At 40.1% G+C, this 25,840-nt stretch overlaps 1 protein-coding gene across 1 annotated transcript in view; it reads left to right on the top strand.

Moving 5' to 3' along the window:
- Positions 1 to 12,637: 12,637 nt before the first annotated feature.
- The window catches only part of LOC149446059 (pancreatic triacylglycerol lipase-like), a 50,909-nt gene continuing 37,706 nt past the window's right edge, over positions 12,638 to 25,840 (top strand). Inside the window, exons 1-3 of the mRNA XM_089653031.1 lie at positions 12,638 to 12,695; positions 16,394 to 16,442; positions 23,332 to 23,486. Coding sequence (XP_089509157.1) covers positions 16,394 to 16,442; positions 23,332 to 23,486 — 204 coding nt within the window. The 5' untranslated portion in view covers positions 12,638 to 12,695. The remainder of the gene's footprint in view (positions 12,696 to 16,393; positions 16,443 to 23,331; positions 23,487 to 25,840) is intronic.

The following is a 25,840-nucleotide window of genomic DNA, read 5'->3' as shown; positions in this document are numbered from 1 at the left end:
GCTATTTCTTAGGCTATTTCTGACAGTTCTGTGACATTCACTCCATACAGCGGTTTCAACCGCTGTATGGAGGGAATGTCCCAGAACTGTCAGAAATAGCCTATTTCTGACAGTTCTGTGACATTCACTCCATACAGCGGTTGAAACATTGTATCTATTTGTTTCCATAAATGGATCCATTTATGGAAACAAATAGATACAATGTTTCAACCGCTGTATGGAGTGAATGTCACAGAACTGTCAGAAATAGCGGAGCTCTGCAGATACACTTAGCGGAGCTCTGCAGATACACCTTTTTGCCGGCATGGAATTATTCTTATTTTCATCCTACTTCTTCTTCTTCTTCTTCTTCTTCATCCTCATCCTCAGAAGAAGAAGAAGAGGATGAGGATGAGGATGAAGAGGAAGAAGAAGAAGAAGTAGGATGAAAATAAGAATAATTCCAAGCCGGCAAAAAGTGTATCTGCAGAGCTCCTCTATTCTGCAGATACACTTAGAGGAGCTCTGCAGATACACTTTTTGTCGGCTTGGAATTATTCTTATTTTCATCCTACTTCTTCTTCTTCTTCTTCATCCTCATCCTCTTCTTCTGAGGATGAGGATGAAGAAGAAGAAGAAGAAGAAGTAGGATGAAAATAAGAATAATTCCAAGCCGGCAAAAAGTGTATCTGCAGAGCTCCTCTAAGTGTATCTGCAGAATAGAGGAGCTCTGCAGATACACTTTTTGCCGGCTTGGAATTATTCTTATTTTCATCCTACTTCTTCTTCTTCTTCTTCATCCTCATCCTCAGAAGAAGAAGAAGAGGATGAGGATGAGGATGAAGAGGAAGAAGAAGAAGAAGTGGGAGAATTCCGGTTCGCCTGGTTCGATTCGCTCATCTCTAATCACAACCACCAAACTACTATGACAGTGGTGTGCAACCTGCAGATCTCCAGCTGTTGTGGAACTACATTTCCCATGAGGCATTGCAAAGACCAGAAGTTACAAGCATGACTCTACAGGTCCCATGAGACATTGCAAAACTGACAGTTACAGCTATGACTTGCAGAGGCATGATGGAACTTGTAGTCCTGCAACAGCTGGAGAGCTGAGGTTGCCCACCACTGCACTGACTACCAATAAACAGCTGGGTGGGAGGGTGGGAAGTTTCTTCTTCATCAATTGGCTTCAAACTGCTTGACATTTTGTTTATTCCTACCTAGAAAACATAGAAGCCCCTCCCAAATCTTCAAATCCACCATTCCTGGTATGTAACATAATATTTCCTGATTGAAGCTGTTAACCCTCTATTCAATTGTTTCCCTAGTCATGTCTGCCCTTTGCCTTTGTTTTTGCTATTGGCCTTTCTTTAATAATACAGACTGGATATGTTTTATCTTTACATGCACAAAGATTTTCTATGTTTAAAATTTCTCAACAGACCCACTAATGGGGCCCACTTCTACCTCCAGGCCCCATAACAGGCACATAGACTGCTATGGCTATTGTTACCCTAAAGCCAGTGAGTGCACAGACTTACAACACAAGACCCTGGAAGTCGGCCATTGAGCACATAGACTTACAACGTGACCCATTTCCAAGTTTTGTTAGCCGTTAGCAAAACACTGTAATATAAAAACATGGAGCCACAAAATTTTATAGTCTGTTATTTCACGTTACAATAAATGTAAACAGCTAACAGTTTATTATCTGTTCAGATCTGATATGGTAAATTGCCTTCGTCCTAATCTTTGTATCTGAATCATCTTGTCACTGTCTGATTTCAGATCTGAAAAATAGTGTCAGGGGTCAGATGAAGACGGCAAAGTCTAAGGTGGAGAAGACTGAGTTCCTGCAGAGATTCCAGAACCCGAGGCAACGCATCTCTTAGGTAATTTTATTTCTGCTTAATTTTGGAGCATTTCTAGTTGTACTGGATTATCTGTCCAATATCAAGTGATCAATGCATACAATGAGTGACACAGTCGCAGTGGCATCAGATTAGCTACATGAACTCAAATAGGGGTTGATTTACTAAAGGTGAATAGACCGCATAGTTTGCAAGTGCAGTTGCTCATTAGTAAATGAGAGGAAGCTCTGCTAACTTCCATCATCCAAAAATGTGCAATTCAAAATGCTGTTCTTTTTCTTTTCCTTGCATGTGATTGGGTATTTGCAAAGTGAAGCTTCATCTCATTTACTAAGCTCTCTAGAAACTACATTTGCAGAATGCACAATCTATGTGCCTTTAGCAAATCCACTCCAATGACTTTGAAATTGATATCTGCTTCAACAGGGACTTTCATTCTTTTTAGTACTGAGGGGTCAATTCACGACGGTTATTGCGTGCAATATTTGTGTCATGTGACCTTTTGCTCTTAAAATTAAAGAGCCAGTTCTTTGAATTAAAATACTGATCTAGTGGAAAATACTGCAAAACTGGTAAATATGAACAGTAAATTTTGCATAAAAATATTGATAACACATTAAACCCTTGGTGGCAGCACCTCCCAGCCCTTTAAGGCGTTTGTGATGCCAGGAGGCTGGGCGGGGGTTTAGAGTCATGTGACCACTGTGATTGGCTGTTACACCGATCACATGAACGGAAAGCTCCCAACCACAACCACCTGATCAGGACCTTTCCGTGAGATACCGGTAAAAGTGCCAGGAACACACAGGGCACTCGCTCTTGGGACATCCATTGTTTACATTGGGTACACAAATATGCAGCCCTGCGGCGCCAAGGCCCAGCCGCAGATAGGCTGCATATTTGCATGCGCTCGCCGCCAACAGGTTAAAGTAGAATTCTAGGCTAAACCTAACTAATCTTAAAAATGTCCCCCTTTCCTCCTGTCATTGCTTTCTTCTCCCCCCTGCAAAGGCCACTGACTAAGGCTAGGTGCACACCTATGCAGTTTGTGTTTGATCAGATTCTGCAGTGCTTTTTTCAGTGCGTTTTGCGTTTTTACACATGCCTTTTGGTCGCGTTTTTGATGCGTTTTTTTTTTACTTGTTGCTGGGCAGAATATAATGCAAAACGCATCAAAAACACGTAAAAAAAGCATCACAAACACATCAAAAATGCACTACTTGCTTTTCTGCATCTTCTCCATTGAAGACTATAGAACCAAAAACGCAACGTTTTGCATTTAAAAAAGTCCCTGACCCTTTCCAAAAAACACTCTGGGGGAAAACGCGTAGATGTGAACCTGTCCCATAGGAAATCATGTTAAATGGACTGCTGTGCATTTCTGCAAAACGTAGTGACAAATGCTTAGGTGTGAACCTAGACTAACACAGGGGACCTGGACCACCTGGAATTGCCCGAAAATAGGTAAGTATGTACATAATTCTTACAAAAAACTGTAAATAAGGTGCAGCCACACTCAATGACACATCCAAATACTAAATGTGATAATATAAATTAACCTCTTCACGTCGGCCGAACGCAAACGTGCGGCCTCCCGGCGTCTGGGCCTAGATGCCATGTGGCTGCACATTTGCGTTTTATTAAAAAAGGACATATGTGCCGTGAGCGTGCGCCCTGTGCGCTCCCAGCACACATGTCCGATAGTCACGGAAAGGTCCCGATATCCTCTTTTGATTGGGACCTTTCCCGATCATGTGACTGCCGTGACGACGCGTCACGGCGTTCACATGACCCTAAACCCCGCCTCCCAGCTTCTGAAACTCTTAAAGGGCCGGGAGGCGCCGGCGTGAAGGGGTAATTAAAAAAAGGTTGCGCTTGTTAATCACCAATTCAAAAATATTTAAACCATCATCAAAAAAATGTGCTATTTTTTAAATATATATAAATCACAAAAATGTCCTTAGTATCAAAAATAGTGTAAAATGTCCAACACCAAAAAAACGTGCTTAATATCTTCAATTAATCAATCTTCATGTGAAAACACAAAACACCGTGCCCAAATCGACCACCAATAGATTGAATAAACTCCCCAGAGCAAAATGCTGGTCAGATTATAAACCAGCGTATATGGGACAATTCAGAGTGGCATACACATCTTCTCAAAATCGGAATGGGCTCAGAAAGCAAGAGAGGAGAAAACTCATAGTGTAGCAATGTAAAAAAAGGAATTTATTTATAAAACATAGTATCTCACTCACAATAACTGGTGTCCGAGCTGACACCAGCATAAACAGCGTTCACGGTAAGAATCAACCCAGCCTCCTTCGGCATCCACAGATGCCGTCAGTTCACCGAACATCGTGATGTCACCTCCAAAAGCCCCGCCCTACGCGTTTCGTCACCTGACATCCTCACGTAGCAGATGGACGTGAGTCACTACACCCTGTCAATTTATTCTCTTGAACCGCAATCATGCAGAGCTAATTGACATCTTAAACAGGCAATGTATATAACCATAATAATATCTGTAAATAATTACTGGCAAGCTAACATACAAATCTATATAAAAAAATTATAATTATTTGCATATATATGAGATCGGATATTTAAAGGGCCAATACCTCCATAAAAATATTTTAAACCCTGACATTACACATATATCTCATCAAACAATATGTGATTGGGTTATTGAAAAGCCAATATCCACAACCAAAAAAAAGATAATATATAAATCAACATTACACATATAAAAATATATAATGCAGTGCAATACTTATAATCAGATTAAATTAAAGGGACAGCACATACGTTGAGGAAGAACTCCAACCCCAACATACCAATTGCATGTCAGAGGAGGATTTAGACCTCAAACTGTATGCGACATACTACAAAAAACAATAACCAAAATGCACATATATTGCCATCCATATCCATATTAATATAGATATGTAGATCTGACTCTACACAATATACATGAAAATCAAAAAATAAATAAATAAAAATAATTATATTTAATAACATAAAAATAAAAATCAACACCCATCTTAATCAATCATGGTGTGATGTGTAACCCCTAAATAGAACAAAAATGTATAATTGTCAAAAATTTGTGAGAAAACAATTCAAACTAGAAAAGCTACAATTTCTGGGGAAATTGTATGAAGTGTTCTTGCCTCAACCAGTAGTCTACAACTGGAGTGGGCGGAGTAACTGCGTGGAGTGGCTTGAGTAACTGTGAAAAGGTCATTGGGCGGCGTGAGTTGCAAACAAATAGTCATATTGTGAAAACTGTCAGGACTATGGCTTAGCCGTGGACATTTGTAGTGGCAGCAGGGATAGCTGAACGTTTGGATATAAGATTTGTGTAGGTGGGCTTGAAAATGAGGGAGTGATGGCAGTTTAAAAATCATGTCCTGATTTTTCAGCTCACACTCTAGCTTTTGTCAGCTCCCACTCTAGTCCGCCATTCATTCCTATGGGACCAATTTCACCACAAAAACGCTGATATTTCGTGAACCATTCGGCGAAACGTTCCACAAAGTAATAGCACACCAATCGGGAACAATCCGCACGTTTTGGTATATTACTGTCTATGTAGTGTAAAAACTGTGGGAGGAGTTAGGGTGATAAATTTGGCTATAATAATAAGAATATATATGTGAGATAACAGTAAGTGGTCTGCCATGCAAGAACACTTAATCAACATCATTATTCAACCCTTTGGGTCTCAAAGTATATAATTCATATATCCAATGGGTTTCTCTCTTTGATACTTCGTTAACCATATCAGTACCTCTCCAATGATGTCTAATTTTTTCAACACCATAAAAAGTTAATAAACTAGGATCACTCTTGTGTTTCAATTTAAAGTGTCTAGAGACGCTATGTTTGGCAAAATCTTTTTTTTTATATTATTAATATCTTCTCCTATTCTGGTCTTCAGTTGTCTCACAGTCCTCCCTACATATTGGAGATGGCACGGACATTCTAAAACATACACCACATATGAGGAATCACAAGAAATTAATGAATTAATATTATATTCTTTATTGGTAGATGTTGAATGGAAGTTCTTTCTTTTTTTCTTGTATCCTCTTTGTATGGTCTTACATGCTTTACACTTATTACAATGAAAAAAGCCTCCTAGTTCAGGAAATAAACTAACCTTCTTTGGTGGATCTATGACATTATGAACAATTCTAGTTCTCAATGACCTATATTTTCTATATATGAATCTCGGCTTTATAGGAATAATATTTTTTAGAACATCATCTTTAAGCAAAATTGGCCAATATTTCTTAAACATTTTTTCAATATTTTTGAATTGAACATTATAATCTGTAACAAATGATATTTCATCAAATTTTTTATTTTTGTTATTATAATTCTTATGATCATTCGACAAAAGTAATTCCCTATCTTTATTCCGAATATAATCTCTTTCTTTTTCTAAAAAATACCTATCATACCCCTTTTCAATGAACCTCTTAATTAATAAATCAGTCTGACCCAAAAAATCATATTCTTCACTACAATTTCTCTTAAATCTGGTAAACTGACTTCTAGGAGTACTATATAACCACCTAGGGTGATGGCAACTAGAAGTTGGTATATAGCTATTCTTATCTATATCTTTAAATAAAGATCTAGTCAAAATATGTCCTTTACTTTTAAATAATGTCAGATCCAAAAAATCAACCTGTTTGAAATCACTGGTCACATTAAACTTCAAACCATATTTATTAACATTAATATATTAGATAAACTTATCCAACTCTCCTGATGTACCTCTCATATCATGATAATAACATCAATATATCTTTTATATAGCGCCATCTCTGGCCACTTTTCATAAATACATTCCTCCTCCCATTTAGCCATTACTAAATTTGCAACACTGGGAGCATATTTTGCTCCCATCTCAACGCCTTTGCACTGCTGAAAAAAGGTGTTATTATTCCCAAAAAAATTATTTGTCATTGCAAATTCTAATAATTCGACAATGAAACATCTCTGTGCTTTTTCTAATTTTATCTTATTTTTTAAAGCCCATTTTTTTGCCTTAATGCCATCTCTCTGATCTATATTGGTGTACAATGATTCTACATCAATTGTCACCAAAAAACAATCATTAATATCAGTACCCGATTTCAACATATTTATAAGTTCACCACTATCTTTGAGAAAATAATTATTTTTTACTACTATTTTCTGTAAGAATGTATCTATATAATCTCCTATTCGAGCAAAAATTGAATTAATTCCGCTCACAATTGGTCTTCCCGGGGGTTTGGTCTTATTTTTATGCAATCTCGGTAAGTAATATATTGTCGGTATCTTTGGATTTTTTAACTTTAAATGCTTTGCCTCCTTCTCATTAGGAACTCCTATTTCTTTTCCTTTTTTTTATAATATTCTTTAACTGACATTTAAGTTTTTTTGTAGGATTCAAGGTCAATTTTTTATATGTGTCTTTGATATTCAATAACCTTTCCATTTCTAATTCATAATCTTTTTTATCTAACATTACAATGCTCCCTCCTTTATCAGCTACTCTAATGACTATGTTCTTTCTCTTCTCCAAATCCCTAATACCTTGATTTATGACTCTAGGAAAATGATTAATCCCAGTGTTCCCAATCATTTTGATGTCATTCTCCACCATACTTTTAAATACTTCCAAAAACACATTACCTTCATTCTTGGGATTAAATGTTGAAGCATTTCTTAATTTACTATGTTGAAATTTTGTATATGATGTGGGTGCAATCCCACCACCTCTATCTTTATTCAATTCAAAAAATGTTTTTATATTTAATTTTCTCACTAATTTTTGTACATCTATAAACGCATCAAACTTTTTCAAATAGGCCCGTGGAACATATTTAAGACCCAAATCTAGCACTTTTAATTTTCTATCAGTTAAAATAGCTTTGCTCAAATTAAATATGCCTGTTCCTAATTTTCTCTTTTCCTTTTCTTTTCGCTTTCCTCCTCTCTTCCTTCTGTACCTTCTTTTTTTCTCCCCATACCATTCTCCTCTTGTTCTCTCCACCCTCTTTCCTGGAATCTGTAACCTCTCGGTACAAGATTCCATCCTCTGTTGAAGTTCTGAAACCCCCCCCCCCCTTCCAGGGAAGCCTCCCTGAAAACCCCCTCTATTGTGCCAATTGTCTCTCTGCCAACCAGGCCTTCTATAACCAGAAAAAACCCTCATCGATCTACCACGCCCATCTCTTTGATAACCCTAATATTGGACACCTCCCTCAGGGGTTAATGGTACATATTCCAAATTCCTTTGGAATTGCACTTTATTTTTGGGGGGTGGTGGATTTTTTTTCTTTTTTTTTGATTGGTAAATTGGGGAATTATAGAACTCACATATTCTTTTTCAGGTGTTGACTATCTAGAACAGGGGTGGGCAAACTTTTTGACTTGAGGGCCGCAATGGGTTCATATATTGGACCCGGGGGCCGGACCAAGAGTAGATGAATGATGTGTATGTGTCATCCATAGTAAGTATAGTAATATTCCCCCATAGTAAGCATAGTAATTAATCCCTCATATAGTAATTCATCCCCCATATAGTAATTCATCCCCCATAGTAATTCATCCCCCATAGTAATTCATCCCCCATAGTAATTCATCCCCCATATAGTAATTCATCCCCCATATAGTAATTCATCCCCCATATAGTAATTCATCCCCATATAGTAATTCATCCCCCATAGTAATTCATCCCCCATATAGTAATTCATCCCCCATATAGTAATTCATCCCCCATAGTAATTCATCCCCCATATAGTAATTCATCCCCCTTATAGTAATTCATCCCCCATTGTAATTCATCCCCCATATAGTAATTCATCCCCCATATAGTAATTCATCCCCCATAGTAATTCATCCCCCATATAGTAATTCATCCCCCATATAGTAATTAATCCCCCATATAGTAATTCATCCCCCATAGTAATTCATCCCCCCTATAGTAATTCATCCCCCATAGTAATTCATCCCCCATATAGTAATTCATCCCCCCTATAGTAATTCATTCCCCATATTAATTAATCCCCCCTATAGTAAGTCCCCCATAGTAATTCATTCCCCATATTAAGTCCCCCCTGTGTCAATTCACTTACCTTTGCTCCGCGCGTTCCTCTCGCCGTGTTCTCGCGCCATTCCGGTGTAGCATGAAAATCTGTCTCCTATGAGGATCTGTCCCCCTTGACGTATCTGCGCATGTGCCAGTTTCCGGCATTAGCAGCCGATCGGCGATCTCCGGCACATGTGCAGATACGTCGAGGGGGACAGATCCTCATAGGAGACAGATTTTCATGCTACACTGGTCTTCAGGGCGGAATGTGAGAGGAGCCTAGCGGGAACCTAGCTCCGCGGGCCGGATTAAAAGGTCCGCCGGGCCGTATACGGCCCGCGGGCCGTAGTTTGCCCATTGCTGATCTAGAATCACACTCTTCAGTAGTTATATCATCCTGCCATTTGTATACTTTATTCATTTTGTAATCATCTGTATCTCTTTTATATTTTTTTTTACTTTCTTATTTTTTGTGTCCTTATCTACTTTAGAGATATAATCTTGAACTACTTTGGATTTCTCTTTATACTCATTTGTATTAACAAATGGCAACATAATTTATTTAAGCTCTTTAATACGTGTGTCTACATTTTTTATTTTCACCTGTCTTCTTTTAACAATGAGCTCTAACAATTTACTTTTGCATCGATTAAAAAACAAAAACCATTCCTCCATCAAATCCTTCTCAATTAACCCATCATTTGCTGGTACATCCCACTTCAATCTTCTAGGGGTATTTATTTCTTTAATATAAAGTCCTAAAGTGTTCACATCCCACCAAATGTTTATTTGTTTCGCCAAAAGATGTTTTAAATTCTTAAAATTTTCTTCAAGATTAACACCATTATTTATACTCGTGGAATTAAATACTTCACCCAGATCAACTTGTCTCTTATCCATATATCCAAATATATCCATGGCTGCTAATCCCTATTTATCTCTCCCCTGGAGAATCAATATACTGTAATATTCAGAATATGGGCAGCGCCAAAAATATTCAACTACTCAATGTAAAAAATAAAAAATTATTGAAATGATTAATTAAAATAATATATATATATATATATATATATATATATATATATATCAAAATCATATATAAAGCAGCATAACCTAACCCTCAACAAGGTGTGCATATAAATTAATCAAAAAAAGGTTGCGTTTGGTAATCACCAATTAAAAAATATTTAAACCATTATCAAAAAATGTGCTATTTTTTAAATTTATATAAATCACAAAAATGTCCTTAGTATCAAATATAGTGTAAAATGTCCAACACCAAAAAAACGTGCTTAATATCTTCAATTAATCAATCTTCATGTGAAAACACAAAGCACTGTGCCCAAATCCACCACCGAATAGATTGAATAAACTCACCAGAGCAAAATGCTGGTCAGATTATAAACCAGCACAAGCGCTTCTGCTCTGAAAACAACGATCTGCAGGTGAATACCAGCGTATATGGGACAATTCAGAGTGGCATACACATCTTCTCAAAATCGGAATGGGCTCAGAAAGCAAGAGAGGAGAAAACTCAGTATTACAGTAAATGTAATAATAATCTGAAAAATAGTTAATATCATTGCGCAGCGCCTTTAAATGATCAACTCCATGCAAGTGAGAAAATACCTCAAAAGTGGAAACATGCAATAATCATAAATAATACCTCGCAATTCATAAACTGAATACTAGATCATTAAATAATTGTGCCATGCCTTTAAATGATCAAACATACAAAATGCAAAATATCATAAAATGTGAAAATATGCCAATAATTAATCAATGTAAAAGTTCATAACATGTGCCTTTAAATAAAGTTCATTCTTTAAGGTGTCTTTAAATTGCAACGGCATAGTACAATTATTTATCGGTCCAGTATTCAATTTATGAATTATGAGGTATTGCTTATGATTTTTTCATGTCACTTCCGGTTTTGCCAGAATGTAAACAAGTCATTACTGGCTTGTTACAGCATCTGATCAGACCAAGCTCAATTTGGTCAATATGCTTTTGAAGGCAGAGGAGAGATCTGGGGTCTAATAGACCCCAGATATCTCAGTAAAGAGAACCTGTCACTGCCCATGCTATCACAAGGGATGTTGTTCATCCCTTGTGATAGCAATAAAGTTGATAAAAAAAAGTTTAATGAGACAGTGTAAAAATGAAAAACTTTAAATAAAATAAATAATGAAATAAAAAAAATGTAAAGCTCCCCAAAGGGCCTGATATGGATGTGGGGGGTGGGCCCTAAGCTGTTTTTTCTCATAATCTTCAATTGCTGGCAATTGTTTTGTTTACATTCCCGTCACAGCTGATGACTCATTGGTTGTTAAGGACGCGACAGCTGCCCGCTCCTTAACAATGCAGTATTTACTATTGTGAATAAATACGCCGGCTACCGCCGACATTAAATTGCAGCATGTTTACACTACTAAAATACTGCATGACTTCATAAAATAATTCAAGTGATATTTTAGTAACGCTTTTGATGAACTTCAAAAAACATTTTGAAAAACGCTCAGATAACGCTTTGTGAATGAAGCTCATTGTTTTTAAATGGTTTTAACCACTTCCCATCCGGCCCATGTATATAAACGGCTGGACGGGAGCAGTGCAGAAGCGGGTTGCCGTTCATAAACGGCACCCGCATTTTCAGCTTGTGTGCGCTCCCTAGGAGCGCGCGGCATCACGATCCGGAGCCCACTGTTTTTGGAGGACACAGCGGAACACCAATCAGTGTACAGGACCTCTGTGTGAGGTCCCGATCATGTGATCATTGATTGGCCAATCAGTGATCACATGAATAGTAGTAAGCAAGATGTCACTTCTGACATCATTGCCTACTACTAGTGAAATCTGTGAATGATCACAGAGGTCACATGGTACAAGGCTATTCACAACAACCTTGTACCATGTGACAAGCTGTGACCAATCACAGCTCTCACAGTATTTCTCAATGGCTGCAAGAATGCAGCCAAAGAGAAGGAGAAATGATTGCTGTTACAGCCTTTATGGGTGTAAAAACAATCAGTATAAACAAAAAAAATATATCTTCATCACTCCCCACAAGTAGTACAGTGTCACTATGGTGACACTCTACTGCTAGGGTGACAGTGTTAAAAAAAAAAAAATTTTTGGTTATATACTAATTTGGGTTATTTTGTTTTACTAAAAAGATAGCTGAATACATTTTGGCCAAGATTTATGAAGAAAGATTATTTATTTGCAAAATTTTGTAAGAAAAACACTTTTTTTCAAAATTTTTGGAATTTTTCATTTATATAGCAAAAAACAATAAAAATCCCAGTGGTGAATAAATACCACCAAAATAAAGTTCTATCTGGCTCAAAAAAATGCTAAAAATTTCATATAGGTACAGTGTTGCATGACCGCGCAATTGTCATTCAAAGCGTGACAGCGCTGAAAGCTGAAAATTGGCCTGGACAGGAAGGGGGTGAAAGTGTGCGGACTTGAACTGGTTAAGAAATGCTTTGATAGGAAAATGTAATAAATTTGTGTAGCTCTGTGACCAACATTGAATAAATGTGGAAAATTTAGCTGCCTTCCTTTTGATGTATTTTTGAACAGTATATTTAGATCTGGTGTAGTCAAACATTTGGTGTTCTGCTTTTTAAAATGTTATCTCTCCGATATATAGTTTCTCCTCCCCCTGAGGACGTGTATTTATAATTTCAGGGTTGAGACATTTGTTCGGTCTCATTTCCAGGGCGGCAGCTGTGGAACTGTACAAGGTGAGTGCTGATCACCAATATCAGAATAATGATCTCGGGGCAGATGTACAATTACTTCCGAGAGAGGCTGAAACATCAGAATCAATTATGATTCTCTGTATTGCGGCACGATTGTGCCCATGGCAGACTGATAGGGATGAGTACCATGATTTGGTGGGATTTAGTTACAAAGTTTCCAAAATTTTTTCCATGTCGAAATTAAGTAGAATCAGAAACTCTCAATTTTACACATTGAAATGCTTGGGGAAAATTCATTTTTAAAAATCTGATTTTTTTTAGTTAGCAGATGTTCCATGGAGGGTTTATTTAGGGTAGTTTATTCTATTTCATTTAGTATAACTTGTGTTTTTTCTTATCTTTTTGTGTGTATTTGGTTGTTTGATCATTATGTAATTTTTTACTAGACTTTTATGTACTGTCTGTTTATTTCTCCTTTCTGTGCACAAGTCTGAGGTAGGTGAAAGGAGCTACTGCAATATTTAAAGCCCACTGTATCCCGCCACAAAAATAACACCCTAATTTCACCTTTCTCATTGACTCTAATGTATTTCACCAACATATGTTATTCATTTTAGATGTTTTTTAATTGTATTTCCATGTGTTACCATTCACCCCTATGAAAGATGTGTGTTCACCAGAGACTGTACCACGAAAGAAACCAACATTTCTTTATGATGTGAATGCTGAAAATAAATATTTTTCTTTCTGTAGGGGTCCCTCAAGGTTCTGTCCTTGGACCTCTACTCTTCTCCATCTACACCTCCTCCCTTGGTCACTTGATAAACTCCCATGTCTTTAAGTACCATCTCTATGCTGATGACACACAAATCTATCTTTCTACCCCTCACCTCACCCCTTCAGTCTCCTCTCGCATTAATAAACCTACTAAGCGATATATCGACATGGATGTCACTCCACTACCTCAAACGCAATCTTTCCAAAACGGAGCTCATACTATTCCCTCCAGCCCGTGCCCCCTCCCCTGACTTCTCCATCAAGATCAATAACACAATCATCAGTCCCTCCCCTCACGCCAGGGTACTAGGTATAATCCTAGACTCCTGTCTGTCCTTTCAGCCCCAAATCCAATCTCTGTCCAAATCATGTAGACTTCACCTCCGCAACATCTCCAAGATACGCCCGTTCCTAACCTCGGAAACCACTAAGCAACTTATCCACTCCCTTGTTATATCTCACCTTGACTATTGCAACTCCCTCCTCATTGGCCTGCCTAATCGCAGGCTATCCCCTCTTCAGTCTATCATGAATGCAGCTGCCAGACTCATCCATCTTACTAACCATTCCATATCTACCACCCCTCTCTGCCAATCCCTCCACTGGCTTCCCATTGCCCAATGGATAAAATTCAAAACATTAACAATAACATATAAAGCCATTTATAACTCTGCCCCAAATTACATCACCAACCTTGTCTCCAAATATCACCCAAACCGTACTCTCTGCTCCTCACACAATCTCCTGCTCTCTAGCTCCTTTGTCTCCTCCTCCCATGATCGGCTCCAGGACTTCTCCAGAGCTTCCCCCTTCCTCTGGAACTCTCTACCCCAATTTATCAGACTATCACCTACTCTGCTCACTTTTAGGTGATCTCTGAAAACCTATCTCTTCAGGGAAGCCTATCCTGCCCTCAGCTAATAATGGAGTCTTATATTCCTCCTACCAGTCCATCCCCCACAGTTACTACCTTTTGTACCACTAGCCCCTCCCTCTTAGTTCGTAAGCTCCAAGGAGCAGGGCCCTCAAATCCCTCTTGTATTGAACTGTATTGTTGGTGTATTGTCTCCCGTTATATTGTAAAGTGCTGAGCAAACTGTTGGTGCTATATAAATCCTGTATAATAATAATAATAATATAAATCCTGTATAATAATAATAATAATAATAATAATAAATATAACATATATAATTGCTATACAAACCATTTTCCCATTTCACTTTATTAAAACATTGTTTTCGTGACAAACTGTAGACCCTTTATACAAAAAAACAAAAAAAACCATTCATTTCTTGTGCATGTGATTATCTTACTGCTTTTCTCAGACCTGTACATTGAGATACATTTAGGGGTCTATTTAAAAAAAACAAACTGTTGCACTGATGTCAGAAGTATGAAGAAGAACGAAGTGTGACTAAACATGAACATTAATGTACAGTGACCAACAGGAGTGTTGTTAGGTTTGTGAAAAGCATGGGACATCCTTGGGCGCTATGAAGAAAGTGCCTAGTGCACTTCAACAAACTGTAAGTGCGGCTACCCAAGCCTACTCGCACATATGCCAAAGTCCTTGTACCTACAAAATACAGAGTCTGTACTGTATAATATAAGTATGAAATTATAGAACGCAGGAGTATGTAATACACAGCCCGGTGTACAGAGGTCAGGGGTCATAAGTACATAAGTCACAGTGACCAGAGGTCAGGAGTATGTAATATACAGTATGTAATATACAGTGTACAATGTCCAGGAGTCAGTAGTATGTAATGTACAATGTCCAGGAGTCAGTAGTATGTAATGTACAGTGTGCAGAGGTCAGGAGTGTGTAAGATACAGATTGCAGAGGTCAGTAATATGCAATGCACAAATACTGGAGTCAAGAATTTTTTCCCTTCCCCCAAGCACAAATCCACCAGCCCCAGCACACATCTTAACTCCCCCCCCCCCCCCCCGCACCATCACCATCACCACCACGACAAGAAAACCCCTGCTCCCATTCTATTTTCATAAGGTAAACAGCTATGAAAGTAATAACTCGTTGGTAATTATACCCCTTCTAGAATTCATAATATGTATGTGAATTCTTCTGAGAGTTGTTTTAGAGGCTGCTCAGTGGTGGGCTCTTTCTTACATATGTTTTGGGATTGCAAAGTTTTGAAACCGATATGGCTTAGGATATCTTCTATAGTCTCCCGTCTGGTGTCTGGTCCCGTCAATCTCTCTCCATCGATATATTTATTATTTGCACCAGTTCCTGGCTTGCCCCACATTGTAATACAACTGATCCATACTATCTGTGTCACCACACAGTGGTCCATAGCCTTCAGTTGGAAAAGCCCTTTGGTTCCCTTTTCACATATCCAGGATAGAATTGACTGTGTTATGTTGTCTGAGAGAATTTTCCATATGACCTCTGAAACCATGCATATCTTTAATGCAAAATGGGACCCTGGCCATCTATCAGAAAAACACTCAGTGATTAAGACCTCTATTTGTTTGATTTTTTATTTTTCCTTGTTTGGTTCTTTTTTTTTTATTTAACTTTTATTTTTTAATAAGTCAACAATATATCAGTGTTTCATTACAACATTATTACATTATACAATGTATTAGTGACTTGAACTGATTTCAGGGTTTTTGTTATGCAAAATGTACATTATATCTCTTTATACAAAGATATTTTGTTATGCTTTTTGATACTACATTGCATATTCTTATGTAATGACCTATCTGTTGTAATGTATACTTTACTTATACAAACTTTTCAAATAAACAGTTTGTAAACAAAAACAAACAAAACAAAGCAAAAAACAAACGAAAAAAAGAAAACCCCTGCTCATCATTTTGCTGCATTTAAATGAAAGTGTTTGACACAACTGTGACTGCCTTGTGTGCATATATTTTTTTTTGGAATTGTGTTTACAGCTACAGCTAACTATTTTTATTGTTTTATTTTCTTGTAGATGGTTGGTTCTATACTACCCATCCTATTCCTGGTGGGAGCAGTCAGCGGTAAGAGATGCTGGTGCGCAGTGAGAGGAGATTGTAAATCCTGCTATCTCTGGATTGTACATTTATTACCATGGCTCTGACATATTAGGCAGCGCTGTACAGAGAACACTGAGCCACTCACATCAGTCTCTGCACCAGAGGAGCTTACACTCTTTTATCCCCCCCACAGTCACACAATATTATTATTATACATTTTATATTTCTGACATATACTGCAGTGTTGTACTGAGGAGGCTGATCCGGTCACACCAGTCTCTGCACCAGAGGAGCTTACTATCTAAGCCCCACCACAGTCACAATATTATTATACATTTATATAGCTCTGACATATACCAGAGAGCTGTACAGTGAACATTGAGACAGTCACATCAGTCTCTGCACCAGAGGAGCTTACACTCTAATGTCCCTACTGCAACCATAAGCACATTGTAAGGCCAGTTTTGATCAGGAAAAAGGTAAATTGACACTAAATGATATCCTTATTCTCCAAATATAATCCACACCCACCCACTACTTATTCTATTTTTCATATTTGTTTCCCACAGTGTTTTCTGACTACTTGCAACATCCTGTGTGCACTCCCAATCCTCTCATTTTCCCTCTCACTTCTGTTTGTTTGGAATGAGTGATACACATTAATTACAATCATGTACACTGCTCCATGCATATTAAAAATCCCATAGTTAATATCCTATAGTCCCCAGTCCATTGTGAGAACAAACAAGAGGGAGTGGCTACATTTCTACATACAGTGGGACCATGCAGAATGAACGTAGTCACCTTCTAACAGGAAGTCTGATCACAGCATCAAAAAAAAAAAAAAATGAAGTTGGTAATTTGAAAAACCCCGAGAGCAATGGAATTAAGAATATATATTGGGATAAAAATTTGTAAAGAGTTTAGCCTAGGTTCATATACATGCGGGGCGGTATATCGCATGTGATTCGCACAGTAACCGCACTGCATTCCTTTTCAAATTACATGCGATTTCTGTGCTGTGCGATTGGACTCGTACATTTTGTATGGCTCTAGTCACTCCGCACCCGCACCAAAAACGTGCAGGACCATTTTTTGGTCCGCACTAGAATCAAATCAAATGGGTATTTACACCTATGTGATCCGATTCTGCACATTTCACTGCGTTTTGGGGACCGCTTTCGGAATATTGTTAACTTAACACACTGCGGTTCGCATGAACGGGGTACAAATCTGATGCGGTGCAGAATTCGCACTGAAAACGCTGCTTATAAAAGAACTGAAAGGCAAAACATTTGTGTATAGAATAGAACATATAGTTACATTATAAATACAATTTTTTGTTCACTTTTTTATCACAAACCCTCTGTTTTTAACTATATAAGAGCTGTGGGAGGAGAAAGAGCAGTTCACTGATCTTTCCCATGAATGACTGTACGAAAGGGGGGGGGGGTCTCAGCACAGCTAGAGAACTGACCATGCTGTGCTTTCATACCTTATTGGTCAGTTTTTAATAGGAAAGGAGAGGGATTGGCAGGAACACCAGAGATTTCACACAAAGGAAGCCATACAAAGAGAACAAGATACTTCTTCATACAAGTACATGGTACAGCAGGCAAATATCAGGAATAGGAAATGTTGGGTTTACATATTCTCTAAAGTGTAAGTTCCCCTTTACAGAAAATCTATATATATATCGATCTGATTGGTCAGCACCATCCACGCGATGGTGCTGACCAGTTAAAATACCTCTTGTCCATACACGCTGAGAGGCAAAGACAGGGGATTAAGCCTCTGTGATTTAAAATCCCTGGACCAGTGAAGCAGCATCCCAGCAACCTGACAGCGAGGGATCGCGGGACACTGGTACAACAAAACCGGGGGGATGGGGAGGGGGTCCAGTGTAAGGTCACCTTACAGATTTTCTGTAAAGGTGAACTTACACTTTAAAGATAAACTGAACTCTGGAGGCTGTTCCCAGAAATTACCTGTATTGCCTGTAGTCTACAAGCAGCTGACCTTTCCCTATTGCTGGATCAGCATGTCTTCTTTTTCCCCATTTCTTGATGTTAGGGGTGGCCAGGTTGGTAGAGGCAGGGGTTTGCTTGCTCCTGTCAGAGCCTCCAGCAAGGAGAACAGTGAGCAGCATCGTAGTAACATCATCAAATCTCATTCTCAATCTCCTGAGAACAGCAGTGCCTTAGATCGCCCACAACGGATGCACAACTAAGAGGCTGTACACAGAGAAATGTGTGGGCAAGTGGAAGCTGCATGTTGGCAGGTGCAATTAGCTTGCTTGCCACTAGATGGTTCTGTTCCCAGTATAGTATGGTAAAGGGTAATTTGAAATTGGTTATTAGGTTCCCTTTTAGAAATGTTCCTCCTTAGTGATGTCAGGATTGTAATGCTGGCCATATAAAGGTCAGCTGTGGGAAGAGCCGAGTAGTTTGGGGCATAGGAGCAAGTTACCCCAGAGCTGCTAAGACGTCTCCTGCAGAGCTGAACTAAAAGGCTCTTTACAGGGCTGAAGTCCCAGGCGAAGTGGCACAGAACATGGGAGGAATATCTGTAGTCTCTGTCCTTCTTCTGTGGGTCCTGCAGCAGGGTCCTTAAGGCCCGGGAGGCATGGACTGGGTCCTCTTAGTAGAGGTGGAAGTCTGGGAGGGAGTGTGCCTGGGAGCCTCCCACTCCCCCCAGTATATTGCTTCCCCTAACCAGTCTCCCAGAACAGAGCTCCACCCTCCTCCCATACCCCCAAAACAGAGTTTCCGCCACCCTCTAGCCCTCCCAGTACACAGGGCTCCCCCCTCCTCCCATCCCCCATTACACAAAGTTCACTACTCCTCCCACCCCCATTTCAGTACAGAAAACTTACCCCTCCTCCCACCTTCCCAGTACAGAACTCACCCTAACCCCCCAGAACAGAGGTCCCTCTCCTTTCCAGTACAGAGGTCCCTCTCCTTTCCAGTACATTCCCCCCCCCACACCCCACAATACACAGAGCCCCCCCCCTCCTCCTAGCACTTCCCCCCAATACACAGGGCTCACTCCATCTCCTAGTTCCCGCCAGTACACAAAGCTCTTCCCAACCCCCTGTCCCCCTCAGTACAGAGCTCCCCCCACACCCTAGAACCTCCAAGTACACAGAGCTTCTCCCACCTTCTAGCCCCCATAGTGCACAGAGCACCCCCCTCCCCCCAATCAACCCCCATCCCAGTACTACTACAGAGCTCTCCATGCCTAGCATCCTGGCAGTTTCTCCTCCTGAACTGAGGAGGCGCTGTCACCTGAGGCGCGCTGTCATGTGTAAACACAGGATTGGCACAGGAAGCTGCTTCTGTGTTTACAAAAGACAGCGGCCAGTGGGGAGCACAGGGCTAGCGCTGGAGGTGGTGGTATGGGGCTTTGTACAGAGGAACTCCCAGCACCCCCCCCCCCCTCGGGGCAGGTGCCTCTTCTGCCCCATACCCCTGTCTTGGCCCAGTATCTATCTGTTTACTAAAATCTTGGGTACTGCGTTTGGTCCCGGCTATGAGTGCCTAGGCACCCTCATATACCAGGAAGTACACTGCTATTTTTCAGGGGGAATTCCAGACAGGTATGTTTTTCAGGCCACTGCTTAGTCACATTTAGCATTTCTAGATGTTCCCTATACCATAGCAAAACATTTTTTGAGTTTAGCTCTAGTTTAAGTAGTTGACAGCAACCAGTCATATTATTGAGTGCTTTCGAGGCAATTAAATATAGATATGAATGGTTTCTGTGCACATTGCTTTGTATAATAATCCTGTATGATGAAGTGAATGGAAATACCACAAATAGCGCTCTCAACCTTCAAATACACTTAAATAAATTTAAAATTATATAACCAGTGTGTAAATAAATATAAACATATAAAATAAATTAAACAAAAAACAATAAAAAACTGCCACCAAATAAAGTGCCAATATTGTGCCAAAAAACTCAAAGAAAATTTTAAAAAAAGTCCACTAAGTGTAGTCCAAATATTTAAATCTTTCTTCAATGAAAATATATTCTCCACAATTGTGAATATCTCCGTGCTCAACACCCCATGAAAGTGCTAACTCACCAGATGCTGGTGATTAATCATTCATCAGGTGGTTGATCTCATTATACTCCGTCATGGTAAATATAATCCACATGTGGATAGATAAAAAACACTCACCATAGCATAATACCATTTAAATATTTATTCTTCAAATTCCCCCCTTTAAAATCAAACTCACAATATGCAAGTAAATAAACCACCTTTCATAAGTATATACGTCTGCAATCTGCAATACACAGTCTCCAGCTCCCACAGTGGCATCTCACCAGCCGTACTCAGCAAAAAATTACACGGTTGCGGTCATATGGTCCGGCCACGTGGTAGCGGCGTACTTGATGACGTCACTGCTCGATCATGCACTAACGCGTTTCGTCACACGACTTCGTCTGAGGGGCTGATCAGCAGTGAGACATATTGACTCTTCAGGAAAGAAGATACTTTACTAACCAAAACTTACTTTAAATATACTGACCATAATCTTTATCTCCCATCGTTTACTGGACATCATCCATTATGGTTTAAAAATATTCCAAAAGGTCAGATTATGTGACTCAGGAGGAATTGTTGCCAGGATAGCGATTTTTTTGGATCAATCGGAAACTAATATGGGTAGATTTGTTGATAAAGGGTACAATCAAGAATTTCTCCAGGAAGCTGTGAATGAGATATACAATATACCCAGGGAACAACTTCTTGGGGAAAAAACAACAGTAGAATTGAATGATAAACATCAATAGGGTTTCATATCTAACTTTAATGCACAATATAGAGATGTACAAAGTATTTTTAACAGGCATTGGCATATATTAAAAATGGATAGAATATAGGGATCTGTTATTCCAAATAAACCCATGTTCATCTATAGGAAGGCCCCCACTATTGGGGATAAAGTGGTTAAAAAGATTTTGGATCCACTCAAACAGTTGGATATGTATGGGATAAAAAAGGCTTCTACTCATGCAAAAAATGCTCAGCTTGCCGATTAGTTAAGAATAGATACAGTGGACTTACCAAGTTCCTTTCTAATTATAATGGAAGGGAGTTAGATATAACCACTTTTATTACATGTGAGTCAACTCATGTGGTATATGCCCTTGAAGGCCTGTGCGGTTTAATTTATATAGGCCGTACAAAAAGACATTTAAGGATTAGAATTTTGGAACATTTGAAAAATATAATGAAAGTTAGAAATATCATAGTGTGTCTATGCACTTTAGAAAATGTCATAGTCGAGATCCGTCCTGTAATAAATATTGGGGAGTAGATACTATTCTTTGTATGTGGCGTGGGTCAAATAGAATAGGAGAACTATTAAAATGTGAAACAAGATGGATTGATTTAACTGATGCTCTGACCCCTAATGGTCTAAATGTGGAATTAGATTTGAATTTCTTTATCGGTGATTAATTGTGGAACTGAATTTTTATTTTATTTTATATTTTATATTGTGTCGGTAATTTGTATTTTTTTATGTAGATTGTTATTTGTTATATAAGTTTTATTCAGTATACAGCTGTGTCACCTTTAAAGTTTTTGCACTGCGAATTAGTTGTTTGAACACAAGATGGCAATAGGGAGTAATTTTCTGGCCCACTCCTGATATTATGTCTATTTAGGCAACCAGTGGAGTATATGCCATCATGTGCTCATTCATCAGAGGGCAGTGGTGCGTTAATTAAAGCCGACCTATGACAGTACGTGCTGTTCTATAAGAGTTCGTATGTCTCACTGCTGATCATCCCCTCGGACGAAGTCGTGTGACAAAACGCATTAGACATGAATAAGCTCGAAAGAGCAGGGCCCTCGATCCCCTCATGTTTTGCATTGTATTGGTATTGTTCTGTCACATGTTCTGTCCCCCTTTGTAATGTACAGCGCTGAGCGAACTATTGGCGCTTTATAAATACTGTATAATAATAATAATAATTAAGCAGTGATGTCATCATGTATGCCGCCACCATGTGGCAGACCATGTGACCGCAACCGCGTCATCAGTTGCCGAGTACGGCTGGTGAGATGCCACTGTGGGAGCTGGAGACTGTGTATTGCAGATTGCAGACGTATATACTTATGAAAGAGTTTGATTTTAAAAGGGGGAATTTGAAGAATAAATATTTAAATGGTATTATGCTATGGTGAGTGTTTTTTATCTATCCACATGTATATTATATTTACCATGACGGAGTATAATGAGATTAACCACCTGATGAATGATTATAATCGGTATGCTGCTGAATCTTCCACATCCATTGATATTTGAAAGATATGCTGATTAATCACCAGCATCTGGTGAGTTAGCACTTTGATGGGGTGTTGAGCACAGAGATATTCACATGTGGAGAATATACTTTCATTGAAGAAAGATTTATATCTTTGGACTACACTTAGTGGACTTTTTTTGAAATTTTGAGTTTTTTGGCACAATATTGCCACTTTATTTGGTGGCAGTATTTTGTTTTTTATTGTTTTTTATTTAATTTATATGTTTATTTATATTTATTTACACACTGGTTATATAATTTTAAATTTATTTACGTGTATTTGTAGGTTGAGAGCGCTATTTGTGGTATTTCCATTCACTTCACATATTGTTTAATTGGTTTAAAAATAGCAGCTCCAATAATAATTTATTTGAATTATTACATTTATAGCCTATTAGATGGATTGATCTATTATATATATATTGTCTCCATTTTTTCCCTATATATATATATATATATATATATATATATATATATATATATATATATATATATAATCCTGTATGATGCTCTGGACATTAGACAAATGATATTTTGAGCTTCTTTGGCTCGTTGGTGATGACGTTCCCTGTGCCATTTGCAGGTGGAGAGGTCTGTTACTCCAGAATTGGATGTTTTACGGACAACGTCCCCTGGGCTGGCACAGTGGAGAGACCCATTGCCCAGTTGCCCTGGGCTCCGGAGAAAATTAATGCCCGATTCCTGCTTTATACTCAGGCCAACAATAACAACTTTCAGGTGAGGACAGCAAAGCCATGTCTGGGATCAGAATACTCTGTATACTGTGTGCTGTAAATGTATTGGTTGGCAACTTTGGGGAAAAAAAGTCAGATGTGCCCTACGTCTAGTTTGTGCGGTCCTACCACCTGTCTGTTCTGCACGAATTGCTCACTTTTTACAACCTCAATGTGCAGCACTTCTGCTTTGTACTTTAAGCTTGCCTCTCCTTGTAATATTTTTTGGAAGGTGAATGGAATGTCTAGTTTTTGCTGGAAAAAATGGAAACAAGGGGGTGAATGTTCACGGTGCTTATGGTGCACACTAGTTTCCACACAACACTAAGGTGGTGAGCCATATACAAAGGGCACCTACATCAAAAAGTGTTTGCTGCACACCCTTTGCTGTACTAATGGTTAGGTGACATCTAACTAATAGAGATGAGTGAATTATTCAAAAATTCGATTCGACTGATTCGGCGAATTCGTGAAAAAATTTTGATTCGAGTCGAATATATTCGCTGCGAATTTAACTTATAAAAGGGTGTTTCTAGGCTTCAGAGAGCCTTTATATTAGTGCAGAACACTGTACCTTTAATTTAAATGCCCTTGGAGTCTGCTGGGGAAGAGAAATAATACTGTCAGTCAGTATGACATGCAGATGAGTGCCGTCGATCTTAGAATCACCGCACACTTCACTCATTTGGGCAGTCACGGGGCCAAAACCAGAGTGTGGAGCCACAGTGTGGCGGTGGAGGCAGCAGCAATGGGAGGCCATACAGCACCCTATGACAAAATGGAACCCACCAGCAGTGTGAGGAGACCTGAAAGTGGCACATGGCAGAGCGTGGCGATGGAGACAGCAGCAATGGGAGGCCGTACAGGGACCCATGACACACTCTGGACCTGGCAGCAGCATGAGGAGGCGGTACAGGGGCCCATGACAGATTACGGGCCTGGCAGCAGCATGAGGAGTTGGTACGGGGGCCCATGGCAGATTACGGGCCTGGCAGCAGCAATGGGAGGCCGTACAGGGACCCATGACACACTCTGGACCTGGCAGCAGCATGAGGAGGCGGTACAGGGGCCCATGACAGATTACGGGCCTGGCAGCAGCATGAGGAGTCGGTACGGGGGCCCATGACACACTCTGGACCTGGCAGCAGCATGAGGAGGCGGTACAGGGGCGCATGACAGATTACGAGCCTGGCAGCAGCAACTTGGACAGGAGGACGTTCAGCTTCTGCACCGTCGGGTGCGTGCTCGCAAACTGTTGTCTCTTGGAAACGGATTCCAAGAAAGACTGCTGACGGAATCCGTGAAGAGGAGTAGCAGGAGAAGGAGCATCTGAACGAGCGGAATATGCCAACAAGCGACAACAGGGGCCCATGACAGATTACGGGCCTGGCAGCAGCATGAGGAGTCGGTACGGGGGCCCATGGCAGATTACGGGCCTGGCAGCAGCAATGGGAGGCCCGTAATCTGCCAGCACCCTATGACAAAAAATGGAACCCACCAGCAGTGTGAGGAGACCTGAAAGTGGCACATGGCAGAGTGTGGCGATGGAGACAGCAGCAATGGGAGGCCGTACAGGGACCCATGAGAGACTGTGGACCTGGCAGCAGCATGAGGAGGCGGTACTGGGGCCCATGGCAGATTACGGGCCTGGCAGCAGCAATGGGAGGCCCGTAATCTGCCAGCACCCTATGACAAAAAATGGAACACACCAGCAGTGTGAGGAGACCTGAAAGTGGCACATGGCAGAGTGTGGCGATGGAGACAGCAGCAATGGGAGGCGGTACAGGGACCCATGAGACACTGTGGACCTGGCAGCAGCATGAGGAGGCGGTACAGGGGCCCATGGCAGATTAAGGCCTGGCAGCAGCAATGGGAGGCCCGTAATCTGCCAGCACCCTATGACAAAATGGAACCCTGGGCTGGGGCAGGCAGAACCGCCGTATCTTTATCACGGTTTTCCCAGGCCACCGAATGGCGACGCTGCATATGCTGCCGCAACGCTGTAGTCCCAACATGGGCCCCCTGGCCACGCTTGACTTTCTGGCCACATAGTCGACATACGGCTACGTTTACTTCCTCGGGCGGCTTGACGAAAAATTGCCACACCGCCGAGTAGGAAACTTTGCCCCCGCTACTCCTCACTGGCTGACTGCTACTTCCTCCGTGCACACCGGCACCACTACTGGCCGTGGTGGTAGGCTGCAGTGGAGCTGGTGCTCTACTCCGTGGCCGTTTGCCTCCACTGACACTGCTGCGACCCTGCTGCCTCCTGGCAGCAGCAATGGGAGGCCGTACAGGGACCCATGAGAGACTCTGGATTTGGCAGCAGCATGAGGAGGCGGTACAGGGGCCCATGGC

Source organism: Staurois parvus, unplaced genomic scaffold (assembly GCF_062004578.1).
Source record: "Staurois parvus isolate SC_StPar_1 unplaced genomic scaffold, SC_StPar_1.0 ptg000697l, whole genome shotgun sequence".
NCBI lineage: Eukaryota > Metazoa > Chordata > Amphibia > Anura > Ranidae > Staurois > Staurois parvus.
The sequence above is the reverse complement of the archived record's forward strand: the minus strand, read 5'-3'. Positions and strand labels throughout refer to the sequence as shown.